Source organism: Drosophila kikkawai, chromosome X (genome assembly GCF_030179895.1).
Source record: "Drosophila kikkawai strain 14028-0561.14 chromosome X, DkikHiC1v2, whole genome shotgun sequence".
NCBI lineage: Eukaryota > Metazoa > Arthropoda > Insecta > Diptera > Drosophilidae > Drosophila > Drosophila kikkawai.
Genome location: NC_091733.1, coordinates 19,291,091 through 19,318,393, shown reverse-complemented (window position 1 = coordinate 19,318,393; position 27,303 = coordinate 19,291,091). Strand labels below are relative to the sequence as shown.

General features: G+C 40.0%; 2 protein-coding genes across 4 annotated transcripts; one reads left to right on the top strand and one right to left on the bottom strand.

Moving 5' to 3' along the window:
* Positions 1-171: 171 nt before the first annotated feature.
* ldd (lipid droplet defective) lies at positions 172-17,237 on the bottom strand. 3 transcript variants are annotated; one of them, XM_017166105.3, is made up of 15 exons: positions 16,832-17,237; positions 7,629-8,033; positions 7,424-7,566; positions 7,280-7,363; positions 7,082-7,225; positions 6,945-7,001; positions 6,597-6,736; positions 5,542-6,536; positions 5,368-5,488; positions 5,112-5,302; positions 4,702-5,039; positions 3,982-4,640; positions 2,645-3,921; positions 1,882-2,587; positions 172-1,820 (listed from the first exon to the last, which is right to left on the bottom strand). In XM_017166105.3, exons 2-15 carry the CDS (start codon positions 7,928-7,930, stop codon positions 948-950), a joined length of 6,030 nt encoding a protein of 2,009 aa, XP_017021594.1. In that variant the 5' UTR covers positions 7,931-8,033; positions 16,832-17,237; the 3' UTR covers positions 172-947. The 3 variants fall into 3 exon arrangements, with proteins under 3 accessions (XP_017021594.1, XP_017021593.1, XP_070144515.1); XM_017166104.3 differs by having other exon boundaries at positions 7,629-8,030; XM_070288414.1 differs by lacking the exon at positions 6,945-7,001.
* Positions 14,207-27,126, top strand: unc (uncoordinated). Its single transcript, XM_017166133.3, has 6 exons — positions 14,207-14,434; positions 22,364-22,920; positions 23,009-23,272; positions 23,334-24,910; positions 24,971-25,854; positions 25,911-27,126. The coding sequence occupies exons 2-6, from the start codon at positions 22,602-22,604 to the stop codon at positions 26,995-26,997; spliced, it is 4,131 nt and encodes a 1,376-aa protein (XP_017021622.1). The 5' UTR covers positions 14,207-14,434; positions 22,364-22,601; the 3' UTR covers positions 26,998-27,126.
* Positions 27,127-27,303: the final 177 nt, after the last annotated feature.

Sequence of the window (27,303 nt, the reverse complement as noted above, 5' to 3'; positions counted from 1 at the left end):
TTTAGTCGCTTAAAATGCGGAATTGCAGCGCACTTTTAAGCACATTATTTGCTGATTGAATTTGGGTTTTGCTTTTGATTAAACATTCGGAGTGATTTTTGCTTTTTAAGTATTTTATAATTTATTTTTTATATTTTCCATTAATTTCTCTATAAATAAATGGCTTTACCCTTTCTTCCATTCATATTTAAATTTTATTTATTATCAAATTGAAATATACATATAAAAAAAAATGTGTGCCTGATCCTATAAGGATCATGGCCTGGGCATACAAATACATATATATATATACATCTAAGTTTGGTCCTGAATTTCATACACACATACACGGTACAGACATAATTACATATTAAAGCTATTGAGGGGTTTGTCGGTGTGAAAGGGGGAAAGGGGAACATATATTCTTACACCCGGAATTTAGTGAGGACAAACTTATATATCACTGGATCGAGCCTGGACTTTGGACTGGCCAAAACCGATCTTATCACAAATAAACAACTTGCCTAACTATTATACAGTTAAAAAAAAAGTGTTTAAAATGGAATTCGGTTTGGAAATTGAAAGGTTTGCTAAGGGATTGCTTAAAAGAACCCTTAGCTTATTAAAAAAAATTTTTAATTGTTTTAAAATGTATAAATTAAAATCTACTAAAAATATACACATTTTGTTGTCTCATTTGGTGTGAAAGCTAAGTATTAATTCAAAATTCTGTCAGCCTAAAATGAAAGTACACTCTCACCCCTGATCCGAACTCCATTTACAATATTATATAGTACATATGCTAACTATTCCAGCGACCCAAGATCAAAGATTACTTAATGTAAAGGCAACAATATATAGATCGGCAATATTCCTTTAACCCGGTGTCGTGTGCTCGACATTTTCAAAATATATATAAAACAAAGTTCGCAGGAACTAAAAACACAGATCTGCAGCTTCATTATCCTTTAGGTTCTCGTCTCCTCGTAGCCGCAGTGAACGTAGCCCGTTTCTAGGGTGCCACTAACTGCAGCCGACTTGGCCGGCAGATCCTCCCTCGCCTCTTGGTGCACTTTTCCGTTGACTCCATTCGCTGCAGACGCTCCGTTCGCCTCGCAGCTGTCAAGGATCCTCTCAAAGACAGTCTCGAAACGACAGCGACTCAACGAAAAGCGTCCCACGTCCAGGCACAGCTCCCGCAGGACCACAAAGAGCTCCGACAGGAGTGGCTGATCCGGTGTGGCCGGGCTGCCCGGTGCCCGAATCCTCACCAGAAAGCGCAGGCTGTGCCCATAGTGCTGCAGGTCTCTAATGCTCGTCAGCCTCTGGCCCAGGCTCCTGGCCAGCAAAGCCTGTTGAGCGGGGCCGCAGAAGCAGCTCACTGCATAGTAGCCACCGTGCGCGGCCTTCAGCCGCTCGGGTGTGTCGCTGGCAATCACCTGACCAGAGCGGAGCACCGCCACACGCTGGCACAAATGCTCAATCTCCGACACCGAGTGCGAGGTGAGCACCACAGCGCGGCGGGATAGCAGCAGCTTCTCAATGGTGACATAGACCAAATCCCGGGTCACCGGATCCATGTCACTGGTGGGCTCGTCCAGCAGAACGGTGGGCGTGGCGCCGCAGCAGGTGACGGCCACCGTTAGCTTGCGCCTGTTGCCGCCACTAAGGTTGCGCACCTTAACCTCTTTGTAGGGGCGCAGCTCATAGGTGTCCAGCATTCGGTCCAGAAACTGATCCACCTGCCGAATGCCACGCAGGCGGCCATAGAACCGTATGCATTCGCTGACCGTGAGCAGGGGGTCCAGGGGATTGCTCTGCGGGCAGTAGGAGACGCCGGGCTGAAGGAGGGAAACAGAATTTTAGATAAAAGAATTAATAAAAAATAGTATTCGGACGCACCTGCTCGAAGTATATGTGCCCCACATTTGGCTGCAACTGTCCCGTCAGCAGCTTGAATATCGTGGACTTTCCTGCCCCATTTTTGCCCAGCAAACCGAAGCATTCGCCGCGCTGGACACTGAAGTGCACCTGGCGCACGGCGTATCGGCCACGGCTGTAGGCCAGCCATAAGTTCTCTGCTCTCACTGCCTCCCCGGCGGCCACGCAGCTCTTGAAGATGCTCTGGATATTGACCAGCTTCAACTGGCCCAGCTTGTCCAGCTCCTGACGGTAGTGGCAGTCAAGCAGGCGCTCCACGCGCTGCCAGAGCCGGCGGAGCAGGTGCCATTCGATGAGCACATTGAGAACCAGAAAGACCAAACCCACCAGCACAAGACCCGTAAAGTGGCGTGCGAGCAGGTCGCTGGCCAGGGGATGCTTGTACGAGTCAATGTCGTAGCGCCGGAAGACCAGGGCCACCATGTAGTTCTTGCACAGCTCCAGGAGGCCATCGCCCAGAGCATGTTGTGGGAAGACGAGGAAGGCCTGGTTGAGGGCATGGCGCCAGTTATCCCAAGCCGGACCCTCGCCCACAACGCCCAGGATGAGAATGATGCCCATGGTGACCAGGGGGATAATCAGATTGGCACAGAAGATGGTGACAATAGCAATGCTCGAGTCGCTGAACAGTTTCTCGGCCACATGCACGGCGGGCACGCAGGCAAAGCTAAGAGATATGAAATCTTATATACTTTCTATGAAGAATAATCCTCTCCAGACTCACCTGAAGGCTAGGGAAAGGCCAACAATGCCCACCAACTGCTGGCGATCCACAAACACGGGCATGCCAAACACAAAGACCACGGCCAGGCAGACAATCAGGGCCAGGACCATCACCAGGTAATCCCAGACGAAGGCCACTAGCCAGTAGGTCACAGCACTCACTCCGCACAACCGCTGCTGCAGCTTCTCGCCATTCTCACGCTCATTGACCAGGTACACAGAGCCGGCAGCCACCACCAGACCGAAGGCTATCAGCAGGATGAACACGAAGCAGGAGTCGGCCGCCTGACGGAGAATGGAGCTGGTGCTTAGCTCGGCAAAGCCCAGTTTCCAGGGTTCATTGAGGGTCAGTATGCTGTACTCCGAGTCGTTGAGCGTGGTGCGGAGCAGGTCCGAGTTGAGATCATTCAGCCAGGCCACCATGGCATGGTAGCCCTTGTTGTTATACCAGACCGTAGCTCCCGTGCCATTCATGCTGTAGCCACCGTATCTTCTCTCCCGGTACTCGTGGTTAGTCTCTAGGATCCAGTTGTAGGGCTGCTCCGAGCTGTTGAACTCCCGGCACTCGCCCTGATCCTCGCAGCTGGTTTTTAGATGGGGTTGCAGTTTCCCGGCGAAGCGGTTGGGCTGCTCTTGGGACAGGAATTGCGCTGTCTTGGGATAGAGAGATCTACTCAAGGGCAGGACAGTGTCGAAGTCATCCTCCAGGCGATAGCTGACGAACCACATGGCGCAGAGCTCGAAGAGAGCGGGCAGCAGCAGGACGTAGAGCAGCAGGCGGTAGTTGCGAGACAGATGCTTGAGTCTTTTGCCCATCAGGAGTTTAAACTGGGCGCAGCTGGAGGGGGGCTCCTCCGTGGTTGTAGTCTCTACAGGTCTGGCCACGCCTCCGTTTCTGTCGCTGACCTGAACTCGTCGTACCTCCTCACCGCCGCCGCCGCCGTTCTTCTTGTTTAGCTGCTCAAACTCCTGCTCCAGACTGTTGCTGCTGGCCAGCTCCACGTCGCTAATGGAGCCAATTACCTCCTGGGATTGCAACAGTTGCAGAAACTCCACGGCACCGGGTGTCAGATGCTCAGCATAGCTGGTCTGTATGGTCACACTGTGGGGATGATCGCCGGCCCCCAAACGGAGCACCTGGCTCTGGGGCAGCAGGTGCTGGGCCTGCTGAACAATGTGGGTCAAGGTGGTGGCATCCACACAGTGCACACTGATGCTGTAGGTGGCAGTACAGAGCTGCTGAAGGGACTCGCGACTGTGCTGGGCCACGACGCTGCCCTGGATTTTAATAAATTTATTAATTTCCGCTTACTAAGTTTAGTAAAAGATAATGCTTACATTCCGCATGATCACCAGCGAGTCGCTGAGGTACTTGGCCTCGTCCAGGAAGTGTGTGGCAAAGATCACCGCTCGTCCCTGTCTGAGACGCTCGATCAGCTGCCAGATGTCCTTGCGCGCCTTGGCATCCACTCCGTTACAGGGCTCATCCAGGATAACCACACTCGGCGAGGCTATAAAGGCAATGGCCACGCAGAGCCGTCTCTGGTAACCGCCGGACAGCTGCCAGGCGGCATAGGATTCGTGCTTGCCAAAGTTCAGGCTCTGCAGGGTGCGAGCCACCTCCGTGCGGATCTCCTCAGCGCCAGCGTTTTCCTCCCGCTCCGCTGACATTTTGATTTGAGCATAGAGCTGCAGGTGCTCCCGAGCCGTGAGGGTGGGTATGAGGATGTTGTCCTGCCAGCAGACGCCCACCTGGTGTTCCCCGGCCAGCAGCACCTTCCCACTGCTCTGTCTAATCTGACCGGTTAGCAGCTTGATCAGCGTGCTCTTTCCGGCTCCATTACGTCCTAGCAGACAGCTGACCTGATTTCGGGGAAAGTCCAGTGTGAGATTGGACAGAGCGCACTTGCTGCCATACAGCTTGGTCACATTGGCCATGGAGGCGCCCAGCTTGTCGTCCAGCTGAGACCGAGCCACCTTCACGAAGCTGTAGTTGGCTGGAAGACATTGGGATTTGGGTAAAAGGTAATCCTAACCACATGACAATGGAATACCCACTCTTCTTGTACCGCTGATAGGCCAGTCCTATGACCGCATACAGGAGAAAGTCCAGAAGGAACATGAGAAAGGCCATGGCACACTCGCTCCTGGCCGGACCCGAGGCAATGAGGTGACCCATCGTCAAGCCCTCCTGCTGCAACTCCATGCGCATTATCTCACCAAAGCCCTTGGCAAAGGCCGTGGTAAAGGACAGATCAATCAGGAAGCTCTCAAAGACACTTAGCTTGGCATCGAACATCAGGACAATGATGAAGGGACACAGCGTGATAAAGAAGAGCAGCGCCGTGGCAACCGCTCCAATGTTGGCCGAATTGAAGAAATTGGAGCACATGTAACTGGAATGGAGAGCAGGTAAGGGATTGAGTCTTTATCAATTGATTAGGGTCAGTGTCAGTGGGTCTGCTCACCAGAAGGAGATCAAACAGATGCCAAAGCAGAGGCAGTAGAACATCACGAAGAACCAGTTGGTATACGCCAGGATACCGCCACTGTACAGAACCGCACTGATCAGCATAAAGATCACACACAGCTCCATGAGACTCATTAGGGACCAGGCCACCAGCTCGGAATGGGCCTTTAGACCCATTGAACGCATTAACTGGGAAGGTGGATTGGATTTATTAAAGATAATAATTCCTTTCTAAGAATCCTGCCCAGACTCACCATGCTATTGCGGCTCTCCCGCATCCAGATGCGTTCCCTCACACACAGGGCCACGGCCACCACAAGGCCCAGCAGATAGGCCACCTGGACACCCTGGGCCAGATATAGGCCACGCTTAAACCTGCCAGAAGAACGACTTAGCTTTAGAACTCAATGAGTATCCACTCCACTTACACATCGTTCAGGAAGGCGGGATAGGGAAACTGTTTGGTGTAGAACTGCATGTCATCCACCTGGAACTTGGCCTTCTTGTCCTTGGACCCCCCAAGACCTCCCAGGAAGTCCAGGAAACCCTGTCGCTTGGTACGCTTGAGCACATCCTGATCTTTTAGCAGCATTAAATCGGGTTGTCCATTTAAACTGGGCTGATCTGTGGTTATAACCTGCTCGGTGGTGAGCCCAACCTCCTCCTCATCATCACCTTCTGATATAGGGGAAAGCGTGGTCTCGTCTTTGGTGTCTGTTAAGGCCTTCTTCGTGTTGCTCTCCGAACTATCAAAGTCCTCCTCGTCGTCGAAATCATCATCATCATCGGAATTAATAGCCTTGATGGTGAAGGAGGGAGTGGAGGTCTTGGCATCGCTCTCCTCCTCCTCTGGCAAGATGCCCGCCTCATCTCGCTTGGCCTTGATGATGCCCAGGTCCACCATCTGCTTGAGCTGGACAAAACCTCGATGGTACTTGAGATCAATGACCATACTGTCGGCAGGTCCGGGGAACCAGAATCTATTCCGATTCTCAAACGTTGGCTGCGTGTTGTCCGTGTCCATGTGCAGGCGATACGAGGACTGCTTGAGACCCACATCCTCCAGGTTGAGAGCGGCCAGAAATAGCTTGTTCTGATTCAGTTCATAGGCTCTCCTCTGCAGGCCCTCCAGTGAATCCACAGCCTCGAATCGATCCGCCGACACGCAGTCCATGAGGTCAGCCACAGTGTTCAGGATGTCGTGTATCAGCTGATTGGTGCGAATATACTGAAACACTCGCTCGATTTCCCCAATGTCAAAGTCCTCGCCCACCAGGCTCTTTACCAGCGGCGAGCGAGCCAACTTCAGGAGACTATCGAAGGCCTCTTGAAAGGTGGTATTCGTGTGGAGCTTGGTAAGGATTGTGGCTGCGGCACGAGATAATTGCTTCATGTTGTCCAGCTCCTCGAAGGAGGCATTGCTCTGGGAGAAGAAGAAAGAACCTGAAATAGGTATTATCAAGTCAAGGGTCTGGTAACTCACAAACTTGACCACATTTTTGGTGATCTCGTTGTCCGGATAGTACAAAATCTTGCCCTGAATGATGGGCTTGATGGTGTTCCAGGTGAGTTTACCCTGGTTAGTGGAAGTCACATCCCGGTAGAGTTGCTTGCAGTATTTGGCTGGAAGGATGAGAAGTTAAAGTTAAAGTAAGTCAATGGGAACTATGGAAACTGTCGGGCGTTATGAAGGAAGATAAAGAAAGGTTGCAACACCAAAGAAAGCATATAGAATGAAATATAAAAGCATTTAGGGTTAGCTTTCAAAGCCGATTTGTTGGAAATATAGCCAAGTTGTTAGTGTAAAAAAATCTCTAAGAAAAATGCTCACTTGGCCTCCAGTCTATGGGAAGGGTATCGGTTAGATGGCGACGACTACGGTGGCGGCCTGGAGGCAGAGCAAGATTGTTGGTTTGCACTTGGGTTACAAAGAGCTGGAAGGCTTAGCTTTGGAAGGCTACTACTCACTTGGCATGGCCTCCAGCTCCACGTCTTTGTCAGCCTCGCTAAAGTCCTCGGACTCCAGAATCTCATTAATTAGGGGAATGGTGTCCGTGCTGGGAAAAGGATGACCGCAGAGCAGGATGCCCAGCTTCACGAAGGTGTCGCGATCTGTCAAGAGGTTTGCTGTCAGTTTGAGTTATGCTATGTTTAACTTTAACCTACTCGAAAACAAGTGCTTGATGTCGAAACTATAGTTCATGCGTCGCTCTATTTCGGGCACCAAGGAAATGATTTCACTAATGTTACCTGAAAAATAAATAAAGACAGAAGTTAGCTAGCTATAAAGACTATAGAGACCCTACTTACTTCTTATGATGTCTAGTCTATCGCTGGTTATCAGCGTGGTTATGGCCGACACAAAGTTGGCCTTGTCGGCCAGCTCCACAACGGCCTTGCGCAGTTGTTCATCGGTCACAAAAGCATTGACCACATCGATCACAGAGTGAAGTCTATGGCAATCAAGGAAATTATATTAAATTTAGAAGAAAGGAGACAGTAAAGCTGATCTTACGGTGCTTCCTTCCAGCGGGAGTACTCCTCGTAGGGCTGCGCCCGCTGGCACCGGTTCTCGATGCTGCATATGTAGGAGAAGGCGGCGGGCACCACCTGGTTCTTGGTGGGCAGCAGTCGCGTTGGATACTGACAGGCCTGCACCTGCTCCGAGCCGTACTTCAGCCGGATGAGGTACAGCAGCATGAAGATTAGCACTGGCCAGGCCAGCAGGATCAGGCTGAGCACCTTCTGGCGCCATCGTACTATCAGGTCCTTGCGCAGCAGCTCCCGCACCTCGCGTCCATTCACATGCATGCCCATGGCTATCCCTGCTGCTGCTCCTCCTACTCCTCCTCCTCCCTGTCCTCAAAATCTGTTCTAATCGCTGGCTGAGATGGCGCGATCACTCAGGCATCTTTGTCTGCTGAGTTGTGGGAATAAGAAATATATATATTTTTAAAAATTTTAATGCAAAAGTAATCAACAAGAATTATTCATATTTTATTATTATTATTATTTTTTTTTTTTTTTTGCTTTTAAATTCCGAATTGTCAATTAATAAATTAAAACTAAAAGCTATGGATGTATGTTTATCGAGAAGGCAATTTCCATATGATATATCGACAAATTATCGGCTTAATATCATATCGAAAATATCATAAACCTACATTATGTTTTTTATATCAAAAACTATCGCGATTGCCGTTCACATATATATATCTATTACGAAAAAGTAACCATAAATATATTGCAAATAAATCAAACTTTGATATGTCAAATTTTTGTTCATTATAATATCGCTTTCGAGGTTTCAAATATCGATTTATGTATCAAAAATATTGCCAAATTTTAAATATCGAAAATTTAACTGTCGCTCAATCTCATAATAAACGTAAATATATTAATACTATCAAAATTTGCCAATTTATAAATTATAAAAAATTAATAGTGGTAAATAATTAGCTTTGATATATTGAGAAGTATGCATATATCGCAAATGGCCAACTTTTATATATCAAAATTTTAAATATCGATATTATTTTTAAGTTATTTGTGAGATAGCGATTTCAATAATATCCATATTCTTAGGTTTCTTGTAGGATTTTTCTAAATGTTAATAATAATTTCGATATATTAAAGTAGCAGGAAAATATAAGAATATTTATAATAGAATATCTATAAACGATCTATATCCCGATGCCATAATTATATATCAGCTAACTAGCTCTGACTATTTGCGATTTGCAATATTTTCTATCCGTTTGCCGGCGGAAGAGAGAAACAGGTGTTAATCACATAGGATTTTGTTTCCCCAACATAATTAACCCCTTGTTGGCCGCCTTTGTTACGCTTGTCGCATTGCTAATTCGGGCTGTTTAGCGGCTCGCCTTGGCAGAAAAAACGCTTCCCGGTGTTGGCAGAAGAGCCATTTAATGACAATTATTGTAAAGAGTGTTTTGCCACTTAAATTGTATTATTTACCGGGGCGAGCATGCGCTCCGATCTGTGAGTCAGCGATCAGCAGCAATTATATTGACAGTCCATCGGTCAAGATATAGCTGGAATGACTAACTGCCAGCTACTAAGTAACTGTGAGCGTAGTAAGCCAATAAATGTCCTTAAGAAATGGTGAATATTTCATTGATTTTAACAAACATTTGTGATAGCTTTAGCTGTATGTTTGACATTTTCCCCTAAAGTTGTTTTCCCCGGCAAGGTTTAGGCCCTCATAAAGCTGTTATGGAGCTGGAGGTTGAGATGCTGGCGATCTTTATGGCATTTACAACGTTTAACTGGAAGATGAGCGGCCTCACTTTTTATTGTTTGGTGCTGTGACTTATGGTTACCTACATATGTTCGAACCCATGGAAGCCAGTTGCAAATGCTTTAGGTAATCATCTTCATTATTTTACATTTTTGCTTGACTAGTGTTGGTATATTTTCTATTAGCCAATTGCCAAGACTTCGATTAACGTTTATACTTGTAGCTGCTGAGAATATTTTCTGACCTATGCCCTATAGCTTGTATCGGAGTGGGAAAATCTCCGAGGCCGAGACAAAAGAATATTAAAGTGTGTGGCAATGTAAACATATACCACAAAGGTAGCACACACACAGTTTGGTGTGCCAAAAAGTTTGCATAAAAATATAAACAATAATAAACCTAAAAATAACTTTATTTCTGTTACAAAATTTAACTGAATTTAAATAAAGACAAGGTTTAAAATCCGATTTAAACATTTTTTTAAATAATAAAAAATTAAATCAAGTAGCTGGACAGGTATATTTGGTATACATTAAAATTAAATTAAACATGATCGAATATCATATTTTATATTTCCCTAAAGCTAGCTTCCAGCTATGTTATATGAATTGAATTTTATTGAAACATTTTACCTAGTTTTACCCTGTTTTACCCTTTATTTAGTGCTAAGCTGAAACGTTCTACTAATTTTAATAATTGGTTTGTTTATACACTGGTTTTTATATTGCTGATTATACTTCACTTATTATAATCACAACTCTGGTTGCGAGAGCATATAATTATATAATTAGATTGCAGAAAAGTGTTCAATAAACGTTTCTATTTTTTTGGTAACAATTATAGAAATTTATAATATTGTTTTAAAAACTTTTGTCTACAAAATTAAATAAGAAAACAGCCGGAAAGCCTTTACTTTATTAATTATTTTTTTAGAGATTTAGAGTATGTGTTTTTTTATTAAAACTAAGTCTGGAGCTTTTTTTTTAAATTTTTGAATATATATTTAACTAAATTTTAAACTAAAACAATAGTTTTCTTTAAATAAAACCCCTATTCAAACGCCGAAACTACTATCACCAACTGGTTAGTTAATATTGTGTATATGGAACCAGGTCTAGTATACAACCAGAGCCAGTTCCAAATCCACATTCAGCTGCATTTACTGATTAGTCAATCGCCTCTATATAGCATAATGTTGCACTGGCGCCAATGTCATCATCATCGGAGATTATCTAATACTTGATTGATCCCCGGCTAATGTTGCGTGAACCGATCGCTCCAGTTTTCCCACTGCGCTGACACAAAACGATGCCAACTATGCACATGTACTATATATACTATATATTATTTACAATATATATTTGTTTGTGACTAGCCCGGCTTATCAACGACCAGCGTTCCTATTCTGCAATGGTAACCTCATTCAGAGAACGAAGCCGACATTTATAAATAGAAAATTTTGGATGCAATTCTAATTAAATATTGATTATATATGATATTACTTAGGATTTTGATGAAACAGAGAAATGTAGAAATGAAGGGACTTATTCTTTAATTAGCAAGGTATTTTAAGAATGTTTCAAGTTCTTAATTATTTACCAACTAAGAATGATTACGAAGTAACGGCAATGGCAAGAATATTGATATTGAAATCGTTTAAGCTTCTTACTAAATATAAAATAATCTTTGCTTTATTATTAACAAATGTTCGTATTAGTTTTTATAAAAAAAACAATTGATTTAAATGCTTTAAATACAACCATTTCTTGGCTAAAATTAAATTAAAAATATGTAAATAAACTCTTTAAAAACATTAAATGTACTTTTCTGTGACTAAAATGTAACTATTTGGTATGCTTTTTGTTTAACTAATTTAACAATCCATTTCTTTAGTTATTTATAGCTTGTTTACTGCGTTGACCGGCAATTAGCATTCGGGAACTAGTACCCAAACAAGAGCTGGGTGGGAAGATTTTTGCCCAAAATGCAAATGTGTTAATTCCTTCGATTCCGGGCAGCAATTAGAGACTCCCGTCACGTACAGGTACAACACCTCGGCTTCAGGCCAAGTAATGTAATACCCAGCTGTGTTTTCAAATAGTTTTTGAATACAATCGAAGCTAAAAGCTAATACCACCGCTGGCGCTGTGATAATTAAAGTCCAGCGTTTATTCAGTTGTGAAACGGGATTTGAGCAATGTTTTTTTTTTTTATAGTATATAGTACCTTCTCCGCCGATATCAAAACTCGTTTTAATCACGTTTAGTCACTCAACAAAATGCAAGTGTATTCCTGGAATTACCCCAGACAGCGGGCACTTAAATGATTCTTAATCGAAAGTTCGTTTCTAAGACCTTTTCAGAGACACATAAAAAGCGATTAGATTAAACGTTATTTTTTTTGTATAAAACTGAACAGGTTTTTCAATATCTTCTTTATATATGTCAATTAAATAAATATTAAACAAGACACCGACAAAAAATTATGGACTAAGTAATATAATTTATAATTTATAATTATTATATTTTACTTTAATAAAATGCGGCTTAAGGGTTCCCTAAGTATACTTAATATATTTGAAACTTCTGAATTTATATCTTAACTTTTTATAGCAAGTTTCTTGCAGTGCAGAGAACACTCACCCACTAAACACGTAATCAGCATAAACATAAAACTCCCCCCCAGAGAGCCGTGAGCGGATTCTAGGCGTGATTTATCATTGATCTGTTGGCTAACTCGGATCTCGGCCCGACCTTGACCTTGAATCTTCACTTAATCGTTAAAAGCGAAATCAAATAGCAACTAACACTCACACATATACCACCTAAAACTCGCTAACTAAGCAGCAATATTAAAATAAATAAAGAAATACAACGGCGAAACTAGTTTGTCGACTTGGCAGAAGTCACCGCCGCCCAGAACCAGAACCCCCTGCTCACCATTATAAGAACGGATATAGTAGTATCTGTATAGTGCATTTTGTCTCGATGATTATCCCACTTAAATTTTATTTACAGGGCTACGAACTACCCACTCCCCTTTTTGATCAAAATAAATTGCGTGTTTTGCCATTTTTTACTTATTTTGATGGTTCAATTTATGCTTTAATTTATCTAAAAGTATTCCTATATCACTTTATTAATGTATATCGTGTTATTCTATATCTGGTCTGCTGATAAACGTCAGAGTTTTTCACAATTTTATCTCAATTAGCAGATTCAAGTTTTAGATTATATTGTTGTCTGCTTGAGAAATTAAATGCAATCAACGATCAATGGAAATTAAACCATTCAACAGTTCTGATTTCTGAGAAGTTTATTTTCTTTTGCACGTTTGTTTGTAGGAGGTAAAAAATATGTGTTAATATTATAGTTATCATATATATAGTTTCATATGGTGATTAAGATTTTCAAAAATATATTTGAAAGCTTGAATGTTTAAGTAAAATTCATGGGTCTTTTTTTAACTCTAAAACGTTGCTACAATATTTATTGCATATTTTAGAATTCTTTTTTTGGGGATAAAAATAATTTGAAGCTTAGTTAATTGCTTGGATTACATAAAATTAGATTTAAAAGCAGTATTAAAAGATGTTTAAAAATTTAATTTTTTTAACATTTACTAATGAATGTTTGATGTTACTTAAAATGGTTTATAAATATTTATAGTGTAATATTTAGGGTTTAAAGGTTTTAAAAATATATACAAATAATTTACTCCAGAATATATTCTTAAAACTAAATTATCAAATGAAAAGGAGTTTTAAATTTCCCTAAAATATGACCCACCAATCCGTTGGCTTTTTTGATACCACAAAAAGAACTAAAGGCAAATTTTAAAAGGGTGTCAATGAGCCATCTTTAGCCTCCGGCTCAGTGTCATAGGAGAGGCTGGCCTCAACCATTAACTGCATAATATAATATTTACTATACGATCTCTGAAGTTAAATGACAGTAGACGTCATTCTAAAATCAATTAATAAAGAATACTGGATGTTAAAGATTTATCTATATTTATATATTATTTTATAAAATACGAAAATTAATTATTGAAATATATATATGTATATATAAATATATTCAAATATACATATATGTATATATAAATTCGTAACTTTCGTATAAATCAACATATATTTCAATAATTAATTTTAATTTTAAATAAAAATTAAGATTTTCATTTGTAAAATGGAAAAGCCAATATTAAATATATTTCGAAAAATATTAAAAAATAATATAATAATAATATAATATAATAATATAATATAATATAGAAGGAATAAATAGTATATTTATTTTAATATTTGCACAGCTAGTTTGAAATCAATAATTACTTTAAATTAAAACAATAATTAATTTGCTTTTTACTGCAAAAACCGTAGACATAGATTATAAAATAATAATAATAATGTATAATATTTTCCAATAATAATATTAATAGCTTCCCAGCGATCAGGAAAAGACCCAATTCAAGTTTAATTTCCACTTAAACCCCGGACTCCGACTCCGACTCCGATATAACTCCACTTTGGATCGAATTGAATCGACTCGACTCCGATTCAATAAACGATCGGCTCAGCATGAGTCGGCAAGAACCGGCGCAGACTTGGCTATATTTATATACATACTTCCAGACGCTGGCGGATTCTGCCGCATATTTTATTTATTTATAAAACCCATTTTGCTGGCATAGGAAACACAGCAAACTTTTTTTTTTTGTTTTTTTCCTGTATTTATTCATTTATTTATGGCTGCTACTTGTTGCTTTTTCGCATTTTAAGCCCGCTCAGCAGCAGCAGCAGCAGCGGCAGCAGTAGTCACCAAGGTCGCAGCTTACATGTGCAAAAACTTGCAATGCAATTAACTCTGTCAAGTCGAAAGAAATAGTCGGCAGGGTGTGTGTGTGTGTGTGTGTATGTACGATAACCAGTCTGATAATAACCGTCCAGGGCCTTTGGAAGCGGTATGCTAAAAGCTACAAGATTTTATGGTAATACCGGTGATTATCAGCGACTAGGAAACGGAAGATATACATAGAAACAGAGAGTTCCTCCGGCAAAAGTAAGTATTTTTGTTCCCCTAATTTATTACAGAACACGTAAGACCCGAAACGAAATGTATTTATCACGAAATCAGCGTAAACTATAATTTTGCAATTTCTCCTCCCCAAAAAAACACATTATATTGGAGGTTAACTAAGGTGATTTAAGGAGTTGAAAGTTAAGAAATTCATATTTTAAGTGTATTTAGTTTTAATAATTAATTCAGGCATCTTAATTTGTTTCCATTATTTATTAATTTAATGATTCGAACTTATTCAGGCATCTTAATTTGCTCTTATCATTAATTTATTTAATTTTTAGAATTTATTCAGCCATCTTAAGTTGATTCTATAATTTGTACTTATTATTGTAAATAATACTTGATTAAAATCACTTTCTAAAAGCATTTATTTTAATGGAATTAAGAAGAAATACTCATATATTAAATTATGAATTCATTTAAGAAGCTGTAGTAACACCTTAAACTAATTATATTTTATAGGTAGGAAATTCGTAAAGGTAATATATAGAATACATACATACACAAATGATGTTCATTTAATTTTCTGCAGTGTATTCTCACGGCTTTTGTAACTTTTAAACTTTAAATTTAGTTTTTAATGCCTGGGAACAGACCATGTCGGAAACCTTCTAGCGGAAATCAACCGTTTACCACTTACACGTGTTAATTGCTTGGCTATGCACATTACAGATTTTATGCTTTACTTAAGTGCTCTTCTAAAAAAAAAGAAGGCTCTACCAAAATAGGTCAGCTTAAATACTAAGTGATTTCATAGAAAAATATATGGAAATAATTATTTTAGAGATATAAAACAAATACAAATTTAAGTAATTAAATTTTGCATGAAAATCTAAAATAATATGTAAATAATATATAAATACATTTATTTATAAAAATATATAAATTATAAAATTTTATGCTATATTCGATGATTTGATTTTATGTGGATTAAATTATAAAGTAAACATTTTAATATAACTTTTTAGGAACACATAGTATATATATTTTATTTTTATTTGTATTTAGATTTATAAATACTTTATAATTACCCGAATAAATCTTATACAAATTTCCAACACATAAACTTATTTAAAAACCTATAACGAATGGATAATACTATTTTTTTTTATTTTTTAGTATACCAAAAATCTAATAGAATTAATTTTATTTAAAGAAAAACAATCTCTCTCTACTAAAACCTTAAGACCAAGTAATAATTTATATTTCCCATCAACAATTTAAAACATTTCAGAGTATTTAAAATTCCCATTGTTTCCTTATTTTGTTTCTTCAGGTTTTCACTTTCATCGGCTATTATTGCCACCTTTTTTTCTTGCTCATTTGGCTTTTAACAATATATTTTAAAGTCTTTGTGTTGTTGGCTAAGGCATTTGGTATGGCCAATTTCCAATTTGTTCATTGCTTTTGTTCCGCTCTGGCCTTTTTTTTTATTTTTTATTTTTTTTTTGTTTTTGTCTGCCCTTTTTGTTAACATTACTAACATTACTGCAAACAATCCACTCTGAAAAAAGTGGCCACAAAAAACGTGCCAAGAAAAGCGAAACACAAGAAACGTTAACCCGTAAATACTAATAAATAAAAAAGAAATACAAATATTGATTTAAATAACGAGTTTAGTTATTAATACACTGCAAAAAAATATGAGCAATTTAAGTAATGAATTGGGATTTGTATAAATTTATACTTTTTTATATGTTTAATTATATATTTATTCATCGATTCTGTACGATATTTTAATGTTATATAAAAGTCCATGATAATTGTAATAGATATTTTGTAAAATGAAAATGTATATAAGTTTAAATATAATTAAATATTAATCTAATCAAAATTATGCTAATATATTAGTTATATTATTAAATTATATAAATTATTTAATTTGATTTCGAGCTAAACATTCATGTAAAAATATCTTAAACATTGTTTACCTTTTAAGAAATCACTTTAACAAATTTTAATTAAAATTATTTTTTTGAAAGATGTGTAAAAATTTCAAAAAATAAACAAAGAGCCTGTAAAAAGATATTACTATTTTTTATTATTATTACTTTTTTCTTGTTGTATTCAATTATACTAAAAGAGTATATGGAAATTTTAACAAAAGACCAATTATAAATATTTTTCTAACTGGACGTACACATACCTTTCTTAAACAATTTTAATTTTTATTAAATATAATCAATGCCCTAACAAAAATGTGTTTAAACTTTAAAGTAAAAACCTCAATTAAAAAGAAAGCACTTAAAATTCCAAAAAAATTCTCGCCGTGTAACCTTTCGATATTGCAAAAGGTAACTGCCTTATTACCAAATAAAGTTTGGCAAAGCCAATAAATAAAACAAAAGAAAACAAAGAACTTGGTGACTTACTAACCCCTCTAGCTTGTTGTTGTTGTTGCTGCTGCAGTGGCGTCTCTTGGTACTTCTTCTTCTTTTTGGTGTCTCTCTTCGCTTTGCCTTAGGTATTTTTGTTTTTTTTTTTTAAGGTTTTTCGGTCACTAAAGTTGTTTACTTCACACACGGCGGCTTTCTACACATACACATGTACATATTCTTCACTTCTTCTGCAGTTGCATCTTTACGCTCTCCCTTCAACAATCTCTCTCTCTTTGGAGCTTCCGCTCTTGTTCGCACAGGTGGCACAGGTAAAAAAATATATAAAGGAAGCTAAGACTGTTAATTAAATTTAAAATGAAACTGAAACCAAAACTAAAACTTAAATTGAAACTGAAGCTGGCTCAGACTGAGACGTCCGCCAACAATGCTAGCCGCAATTGAACTGAGCTTGACTAAACGCGCTTATGGAAAATTATTTAATTCCGCTGCCAAGCCGCTGCTCCACTGCTCGCTGCCTCGGCCGGCGTCGACGTCGCTGCGATCGCCAACTTCTAAGCAACTCCCTTGTTGTTGTTATTGTGGGTTGGCGCATGTGTGGGCGCAGCAGAGGCACAGGAAAACTTGATTCCGGTGCATAAAAAAATATTTTAAAAATGTATTTAAATAATATATTTAAGTTCAATAGTATGAAAACATTTTTAAAATTTTTTCCGCCATATAAAAATTTTTAAATCAAAGAAATCAGCTAATTTCAAAAATTTTACAGATCAGAAAACCAAAACACAGTGGAAAAAACTAAATTAAGGCGCAGGAAAACTTGATTTGGTGCATAAAAAAATATTTTAAGATATGTATTTACATAAGATATTTAAGTTTAATAGTATAAAAACATTTTTTATTATTTTTTTCTGCCATATACAATTTTTTTAATCAAAGAAACTACCAAATTAAAAAATCTAACAGATGTGAAAACCAAAACACAACTATTTTCAATTAAAAAAAAATTGTTACTTTAGAAAAAAATCCAAAAAATTAAAATTTGGAAATTTCAAGCGAATTTTCTCCATCTTTTGTGTAGAAATTAAGGGTGGGATTTATTTATACTATAGTTTCACAGTTACATTTTCATAAATCTGGCTTAGATCGGATACCAACTGCACGCACATCTGCCTCTAACTGTTTTTTTTTTTTTTTTGTTCTTCGTTCTAACTCATTTTCCGGATTTCGTGACACGCAATTAATTAGCCCCGTCTTTTTTGGGGGAAACACTAATTGCAGCCCTCGGCAATCCGGACAACTGTACTTAATTCGAATGAAATGTCAAAATACAAAAATCCCTTCACAAAACCACGAATCCCCCGAATTAGCGCCAATTTAAAGAGTCAGTCGGGCATGTAAAGAGGGCTATAACGTGCGCACTTTGTACCTGGACTGAAGCGATTCCGATTACGATTCTCCGATTCCGATTCCGGCTAGCTCCAGCCTAATGAATCGGAAACCCAAGAATGATATAAGCATTGGCGATGACTTGAAGAAATTCTTCAATTTGAAGAATATAAGTTGATGGTTATATATTTTAGGTACATCTAATTATTACCTATAGGTATCTTATAAGATTGATTAGTGTCAGGTATTTACATTTTTGTGCCTATCGAATATTTATATAAATATTTTTATTTATTTGAGTATTCATATTAACAATATTACCTTTAAATCATTTTAAAAAAGTACCTTTTGGTAGTACTTGAACCTGCAACTGATCGGCTATTAACTTTCAAGTTTATCATCAAATTTTACTTTATTTTTTAGACAACATACGCTGTTATTTAATATATTAATTATTAAAATAGAAAATCGAAAATAATATATAAAAAATACAAAATATATATAATATAAGCTTTGCCTAAGATCCTTATCGAAGTTTAGATTGTAACCTGAGACATTTTATGTTTAGTTCTTGTGCCAAGTCTAAGCAATTGTCAAGTGGTTTTGTATCTAAAGTCAGAAATTCCTGTGTGCCTCTCGCCCCGGGAATCTGGCGAACCAGAACCAGAACCATTCTCATTCTCAGTCGGATTCGCATTCCGTGTCCAGCGACAGCGAAAGCCGCGTTAAAATGTCCAAAAGTTGCGCTTGGCTGCTTATCATTTGCGCATAATTGCCAAAGTCATTATGGCCGAAATCGTAAAAAGACACAACCACAGATGGAGTTAAACATTTTTAAATCTGAACTCTGAAATTTATTATTGGCCAACCAAAAAAATAAAAAAATATTCAAGTAGCACTAGAGTAATTATAATTAAATTTAAACGAGCCCGAAACAAAGAACTTTAGATAATATTAATTTCGCAATTGCCGGTTCCATGAGCCATGCTTTATGGTAGAAGAAGATATTAACTATAAATTTAAGCCATGTTTATAATTATAAATGTTTTTGATTGTAGAGAGAGAGATATCATCACAGAATAATCATTTAAAATACTTTGTTTATAAAATGAATCATCAAGGATCAAAATCCTTTTACTAACTGAAATCAACTGAGGTTTTGTGATTATGTACGCTTATAGAAACGTTTATAATTTAAAGGATTTTAAATGTAAACAATATATATTAATTGATTATATTTTTCTGCTTTCATTCAGTACTCATTTTTGGGAGCTGAAAAAAGTTCGAAATAACTTGAACTTAGAGAAATTTTTTGAGATCATCATTCCGGGTTAATTGGGTGAGTTCGTTCACTGCGAATTTCCATTAAGCCGAAACCATTGTTACAACACTGTTCAGAAAAAAGTATATGTATATTCAGTCAGGAAGTCTGTGGGTTGACTCAATAAGCTTACACTGCAACACTTTCTGTAACAAAACCGTTGAATTTCAGGTCAAAATCTGTTTATACGAAATTTAAAATTACTTTTCGGTTAATTTTTTATTGATTTATTTTAAAAATATAATAGTAATAACGAGCTGATTAATTTTTCTCTTAACTTTCGTTTAACATCCGCAAGGCTCCTGTCTTAAACTTTGTTGTCTCCTAGGGATTAGCCACAGGTTGGGTTTGGCCTTTGGCCCCCGCAAGGTCAGTGTTGAAGCCAATCAAGCGGCAAAATGTCATCCAACAACACATTCATAAATAAACAAGAAAGAAAAGCAGCTTCTGGAGACCGAAGCTCAGATACCCTTGTAATAATATATTTTATTTGAATTTATTTAAAAGAAAAATTAAATAGTTAGTGTTTGTAATTAATATTAATGTAAAAAACAGCCTCATATTATTAAGAATACACAACTCATCTATAAATATCTTAAAGTAAGAATATTTATATAAATTTAAAAACATTACAAAGGGTTACTAAATAAATAATTGCTGCAACAGATGCTAACAAATAAAAGTGGCGCTGGTATCGAAAGGGAGGAAGCTGAGATGTTGCTACTGCCATCGTAATCACATTTTGCAGTTGTCAATAGGCAGAGGCAGGTGTACATACTTATAAATCTTTATATGTTAATATTAGCTTAGCTAAACACATACAACAGTTAGCGCGTTGACTTAAATTCCACTTAAATGCTATTATAAGGCATTGGATTTGCAATACACAGAGTCATGATTATTTTTATTCTATAGAAATCTAAAGCTTTTCTACAGTTTTTCCGATTTTAACTTAGAAAAAGACTCACGGAAATCCACGTATGTACATATGTATTTGCTAGATGGGATACAGTTTTTACTTCCGGAAAATCCTCAGAAATTTAAAGTTTGCTTTTTTGAGGAAATTAACAACAAAAGCAATTTATTGTTATATTTATAATATATTAAGTATTGTTTATTTATTATTATGTATTAAATTTGAGATACAGAAACACTTGAAGGCTTACTTCACATCCTTCAACTGTTGATTTCTTTCCTGAAAACAATAAGAAAATTTGATCCTTAGTTTATGTAAACACCTTATTAAATTAATTACATTACACGGATTGATAATCCGATTACAATTTTTTCCACTTTTCAACTTTGTAATTTTTTTTCTCAGCTAAACTTGTTAAATGTAAATGTTTCTTCTTTGTTTAAAACAAAGCATTTCAACAAGCTACTTATTCTTGACATCTCATTTAAAATTAGTAAAGGTTTTCGCATACAAGTCAGATTAATTTTAAGTCGTTTTGTGACTTACATACGTTAGATTTATTGTCTTGAATCAATTTAATCGTCAGGTTTTCAAGAATAAGTTAAAAGAATAAGTTAGGCTGCATTTAAATTTTTAAATAAATCATTTAATAAAATTTAATATAAAAAGGGATATTCCAGAGAAATTATTTATATTTTATATAAACAAAATATATTGCTTTGTAGACAAGTTTAAACTTTCCAAGTCATTCGTGCGTTTATATTTACGATTATTTAGATAATGTTTGGCAGGGCTATTTTTCTATATTATAATTCTTTTAACCAGTAAATTATAATCTAAAGTTAGAAATAATTAATTATGTATATGTAATTTAAGCAACTTCGATAAAGCTGAGGTTCTTTGAACAGAAAATGTGTGAAAAAATGGAGTATGTATTAAATATATATATTTATTAAAGCAAAAAAAAGGTTAAAACTTTAACATTTGCCTAAAATGTACTTGTGCTTTCCGGGAAAACAACAAAAAGCTAACTGTTATCGGCTATCGATAGTCGCAAGCAGCTTATATACCATAATAAATATATATTTGTATAAAATGAAAAAATTATAAAAATTTTCTTAATTGTAATTGATGTGGCTTAAAAACAAAAAAATATTATATTTTAGCATGAATTTTTTTTTAATATTTTGCAATAAAAACCGTTATTAATATTTCACAATACCAAAACGAAGACAAAGCTCTCTGAAGCTGACTGATATAACAATAAAATTTAGCAAAATATAATTGAACAATTGTTTTTTATGATACCTTTTCCTTTATTCAATTAAAGCCATTTTTATATGAACCGTTTTTCACTCTTATTTAAAACATATTATTCCTTGTGATTAACAGATTATTATTTGAAACGCCTCCTTGGTACTTTGCGCGCCTTTGTGTTGTAGCACTCAGCTAGTTTATGGCCAACACAAAAATACCAGACTAAAGTAACGGGAAAGAAACTAGTATCGATTGGCCTTAATCGATATTTTGAAATTGAAATTTAAACTAGAAGAGAGCTAAAATGCTTAATTCTCTTGTTTTGTCTCCATTTATGGTTAGAATAATTCAATAAAAAAAAGAAATTAATCATTAAAAATGAATTTAGCTCGATAAATAAAACCAGGTTTGGTAAAACAAATTTTTAACTTGGGTTTTCCACGTCAATAGGAAATTAAATTTAATTTTTTATAAATTAATTTAATAAGGACAAACAATAATAATTAAACACTAATTAAAGTTTATTAAATATTAAAAATAAAATAAAATTTGTAAATTCTAGAAATTAATAATTCATAGAAATATAAAAAAAATGTATTTACATTTGTATATATTTCTATTTATTTATTAAAATAAAAAAATAATATAAAGTTGATGCTCATTTCTTTACCCTTCTCCGACCACAACAGCTGAAGTCCTTCTCGCCTGAGTGCACCTACCCCTCTGGCTCCTGGCATCCTTCTCGAACGAACACTTCTCCCCCCACCGAGCAGGCCGCGCCGCACCTGTCACTGTCGATGCACGATACCCAGCCGGTGGTTGTTGCATTGCCACCCTTGGCTAGCCTCACCTGGGATAATTGCATTCACTCGCACACGAAGGACTCTAGCGACAGGACCTATTGGAATCGAGCCCCGGGATCGCGCAATGAAAACCCGTCAACTGCAGTCGACACAGACTTCGTGTCGTTCGAAGCAGTGGGTCCCGCCTGGCGCTGGGATACCGTGCGAGCGGGAGCGGAAGCACGAGATGGCAGCGCGGGAGCGGGAGGAGCAGGTGAAGCGGGACAGGGCGATTGCAGCGGCGGCAGCGGCTGCCCAGCGGGTGCGGCAGCATCGCATGATCAGCACCGATAGGTATCAACCCTCCAACCGGGGCAGGATGGCGGCAGGAGCACTCAAGGCAGGCAGGCAGGGAGCAGGACCAAACAAAGTATATGGCGTCAGTGGGAGAGCAGCAAAAGGAGGTGCGCAGACTTCATAAACTAATCAATTTTTAAAATAAATTAATGAATTAAATAATAAGTAGATAAAATTTTTAATCATTATTTTTAGGAACCTCGGAAACCCAAAGGAAGGCAGAGCCGGGAGACCAAGAATCCTCTGTGAATGCCCAGCCACCTCTTTCGAAGCGGGATTTTGGGCCCAGCGAAGCCAAGACGGATCGGCTGAGGATCCAGCTCGAGGAGCTGACCCAGCTGCCGGAGCAGCAGTTCGAGCAGGGATTCCGCCAGTGGCTGGACCAGGAGGGCATAGCCCGCGAGATGCACTCCCACCTGCGGGCGGAACTCATCAACTGCTTCAATAATACGGCACTGGGTAGGTACAATAAAGATATATAAAATGTAGATCTTCCATGAACTAATCCTTGATCCTACAGGTCAGCTTCTGAACAAGGCCGCCGGCTTGCAGATGGCTCAATCGCACGCCCTGCTCACCTCGCCGCTGGCCATGGCCTTGCCCACTCTGGTGGCAGAGTTCCTGCACTCCCAGAACTGTCACTTCACTTTGTCCGTATTCTGCAGCGAGATGCCCCATCGCCATACGTTGCCCAAATTCGAAAACCGGCCGGAGTTCCGTTTCCGCACGGATGAGCTGCAGCAGGTCCTTAGCGCCGTGCTGGGCGGTGGTGACCAGGAGCTACAGCCGGACCCGGAGTTCAATCGTTTGGTAGAGGGTCACTACGAGGAAGATCTGGCAGGTCAGACCCAGAGTCTGCTGATGGCACTCATGCGGTCGTTGGTGGAAATCAGGAGGCTGGCAATTGCACGCGAGGAGCAGGAAGGGGAAAAGGAAAAAGAAAGGGTAAAGGAGCAGGAACGAAAAGGGGTGAAGCCTGTTGATTGTTCCTCCCAAACGGAACCGGCTGCCTGCCTGGAAGCTCGTCCCGGTGTGGACACCAGTCGCCTCTACCAAACCGAAGAGCAGGAGCTTATCCTCGGCGCCGACGGCCGAAGCGTCTTTGTGGGACCCCGCGTATCTCAGGCCCTGCATGCCGTCGAGCAGCAGATGGCAGACTTGATGAAGAATCTCCGCCAGCTAACAAAATCCTGTGCCCCGCCCGTGGAGGTGATATCCGAGGAGTCCTTCGAACAGCTCATCAAGCGGGAGCTGCGTGAACGCGATCGTCAGACCAAAGCGGGCAAGACCTTTAATCCCAGCGAGCCGTTGATCAAGCTGCCTGAGAAGCCACCCAAAAAGAAGGCCAAGACCAGCAAAGATGACGAGGTGGTCAACTCTGAGCTAGGACCCATCATACTACCCGCTGGCGATGTGGAATTGCCCCATTTACTGCCATTGCATCCGGAGCAATTCTCCAGTCTGGCGGTGATTCGGCAATCGCTGGACAATGCCCAAAAGAAAACCCGTCAGCCGCAGTCCCGGATGTTCGTCTCCGTTCAGCGCATGGAGACCCTAATGACCGACGTCTGCGGCTGTGTCCAGCTGCTGGGCAACGTCCTGAACCTCTCCATGGAGCAGGAGCATGCGGTGGGGCAGCAGAAGGGCTTCAGAGACGGCTACCTCGAGGGCTTTGGTCATGGTCACTTCATGGGCCTTCAGGAGGGGAGGCTAAGGGAGCAGCACGACCGGACCAAAAACCAAAAGGAAACCTCGACCCAGGTGCGAGAGCACGTGCCCACCGTGAGCAAGGCCACCCAAACGTCCAGAAGGAAGTTGGCGGCAAAGAAACACATGGAGAGCCAAACGGATGCCAAGTCCATGGGCGATGCCTCGATTCAAGTCAACGTGGATGTGAAAGCGCCGCCCAAGTCCTACGATAAGTGGATCCACGAGATGCTGCACAGCGCCAGCGGCCAGATGTTCCTCAACCGGGTGGAGATCTCTCTGAACAAGGCCCTCAAGCTGCAGAAGCAGCGACTGGACGAGCTCTATCTGGTGAAGCTAAGGCACCAGGCGGAGATGCTGAAACTCAGCAGGAGACAGATCTCTTGGCGGGTAATTATATATTATTAATTAATAATTAATTAAGTCATTAACTAATTAATAAATCCATAGACCCTGTGCCGTCGCGTCGAACGTGACTCTCAATTATCCGCCGAGACTCAGGATCTTGTCCAAAAGATCTTCCGCCTGCTGGAGCATTACGAGACCCATCACCACATGCTGGTCGAGAAGATTCAACAGACGGAGATTGCCGCCGAGCAGGCCACTTGCATTGTGCCCTTGTGGACTGGTCAGGAGCGAACGCCAGCTGTTGAGGCTTCAGCTTCAGCTATCCTCCCATCTTCCTCTTCTGCCCTCACGTCCAAGCCCGTAAAGCTGGAGGTAAATCCCCATCCAAGTAACTCCAACGTTAAGCCCCATCCATACCTGGGTCTGGCATATCCCTTTCAGTTGGTAACGGTGGCCCCGCCAAGTGGGATACAAGTTTCCACTGGCTATATACCCGTGGATCCGCGTTTGGCAGCGCACTGTCGGCATTACAGAAACTCTGATTCCAGTGATCGTGGGCCTGAAACGGGAGTAGGACCTGCAAGGAAATCAATACTCCCTAGAACCGATGTTGATGGCACCAAGGATCTTCCTAAGACTCTTCCTTCGCCAGTCCCCAGTAATCATCCATCCGGAGACGAGGCTCACGGTTCTCCTCCTGTAAGTCTGGCCAGAGTTGATCCTGTACCGGCAAAGGTCAGTGCGCCCAAGGAAGCTCCCTCTATGGCCACTGTTCCCAGTGTCCCTGTCTCAGGATCTTCCCAGCAATTAAAGGAAAGTCCACATGAATCCACTCCCACTCCCGTATCACCTCCTTTAAAGCCCTCAGTACATGATGTGGCCACCAATACCATAGAACCACCACCACCACCACCACCACAGCCCATTCTATCCCTAGGTCAATCTTCCCAAGGTCCCAGCTTCGAAGAGGCTCTACTGAGTGCCAAGTAAGTTTAGTAGCTCCTTGTCATCTTCAGCTTAAAGTAACTTAATGTCCCGACAGAAATCGCATGAAGCAGCTGGAAGAGGAGAGCGACTTGCTCGAGCAGAGCTTCATCAGCTATCTGGAGAAGTCGAAGGCCAACACGCCCATCCCAGGCGGCAATCAGAAATCCCACAAGGAACCCCTCAAACCGCGAAGGATTCCCTCAGTCTCTCAGCACGAACAATTGGATCGCACCTTGGACAGCTTTATGGAGCGGCATCGAAGGACTCGACTCCAGGAAAATGAGGCTCTGAGGGAGGGGGAACTGCAAAACCAGCCACCTAGGCTGGACTCCAAACTATCCTCGCCTCTGTGGCTGTCAGAACTGGAGGAGGGCCATGACCATGACAAGTATCATTTCACAAATGCCATTTCCGAGGCACGCAAGAAACTGCTGGACGAGATTGGTCTGGAGAAGAAGGTAGCAGAGATGGAGCACCTGGAGCAGGAGAAGAATCTGCAGCAGCCGGAGCAACTGCAGCCTTCAATGGATTGGATTCCAGCAGAGATGCCCAAGGTCCTTAGTGTCGTCAAGCCAACAGAACTGTTCGATATCACGCCCTCGCAGAGCAGCAGCAACGATGAGATGAGATTGCTCCTCCGGCGGGCCAAGGATGCACTCGGCCTGCGGTCTCCTAATCCTCTGCTGGATAGCAGCAGCGACAGCTCGAACTTGGAGGATCCCTCCCTGCGAGTGAACCGATCTCCCAGTCAAAAGCTCCAGCAGTCCATGGCCAAAATGGAGCTACTCTTCGGCGGCCCCCTGGTGTCAAGCAAAGCCAAGTCCTTCGACCAAAAATCTTCAAAGCTCAACAAACCTGCTGTGAGACCTCTTAGTGCTCCCACGACCGGAGCGGAGAATGTGAGACTTGTGCCGCCACGGCCACACACTGCACCCACTCTCTATCCTATCCAGGAATCGCAGCCGCCTCCCAACCTCCAGCTGGACATCAGCACTAGCACTAGCACATCCCAGAGCAGCCTGCCCGGAAAGAGATCAGCCGGTGGGTCGTTTGAGGAGCTGGTTGCCAGCGCGGTAATGGGTCCGGACACCACGCCGGAGGTCTCATATAGCCAGGAGTTCTGGAAGCGCATGAACTTATAGTTTAAGTTTTTTTTTTAATTTGGTTTAAGAGGTCATAAAAATGTATATATCAAAACGGAGGCTATAAAGTGAGTGCGGTATTTCAATAAATAAACAGGGGAATGGTTTAAAATGTGTATATAATGTATAATTTGTAAGAAAATTATAAATATATAGACGATTCTTTGGTAGATCTTTCAACTTTCGGCGCATCTTTTAATCTTAAATCTATATATTTTATCTATATATTTTTTTTTAATTGTTCATTTTTCGATATATTAACTTTACCACATTTTCGATATTGTATCGAAAGCGATACTTTTCATC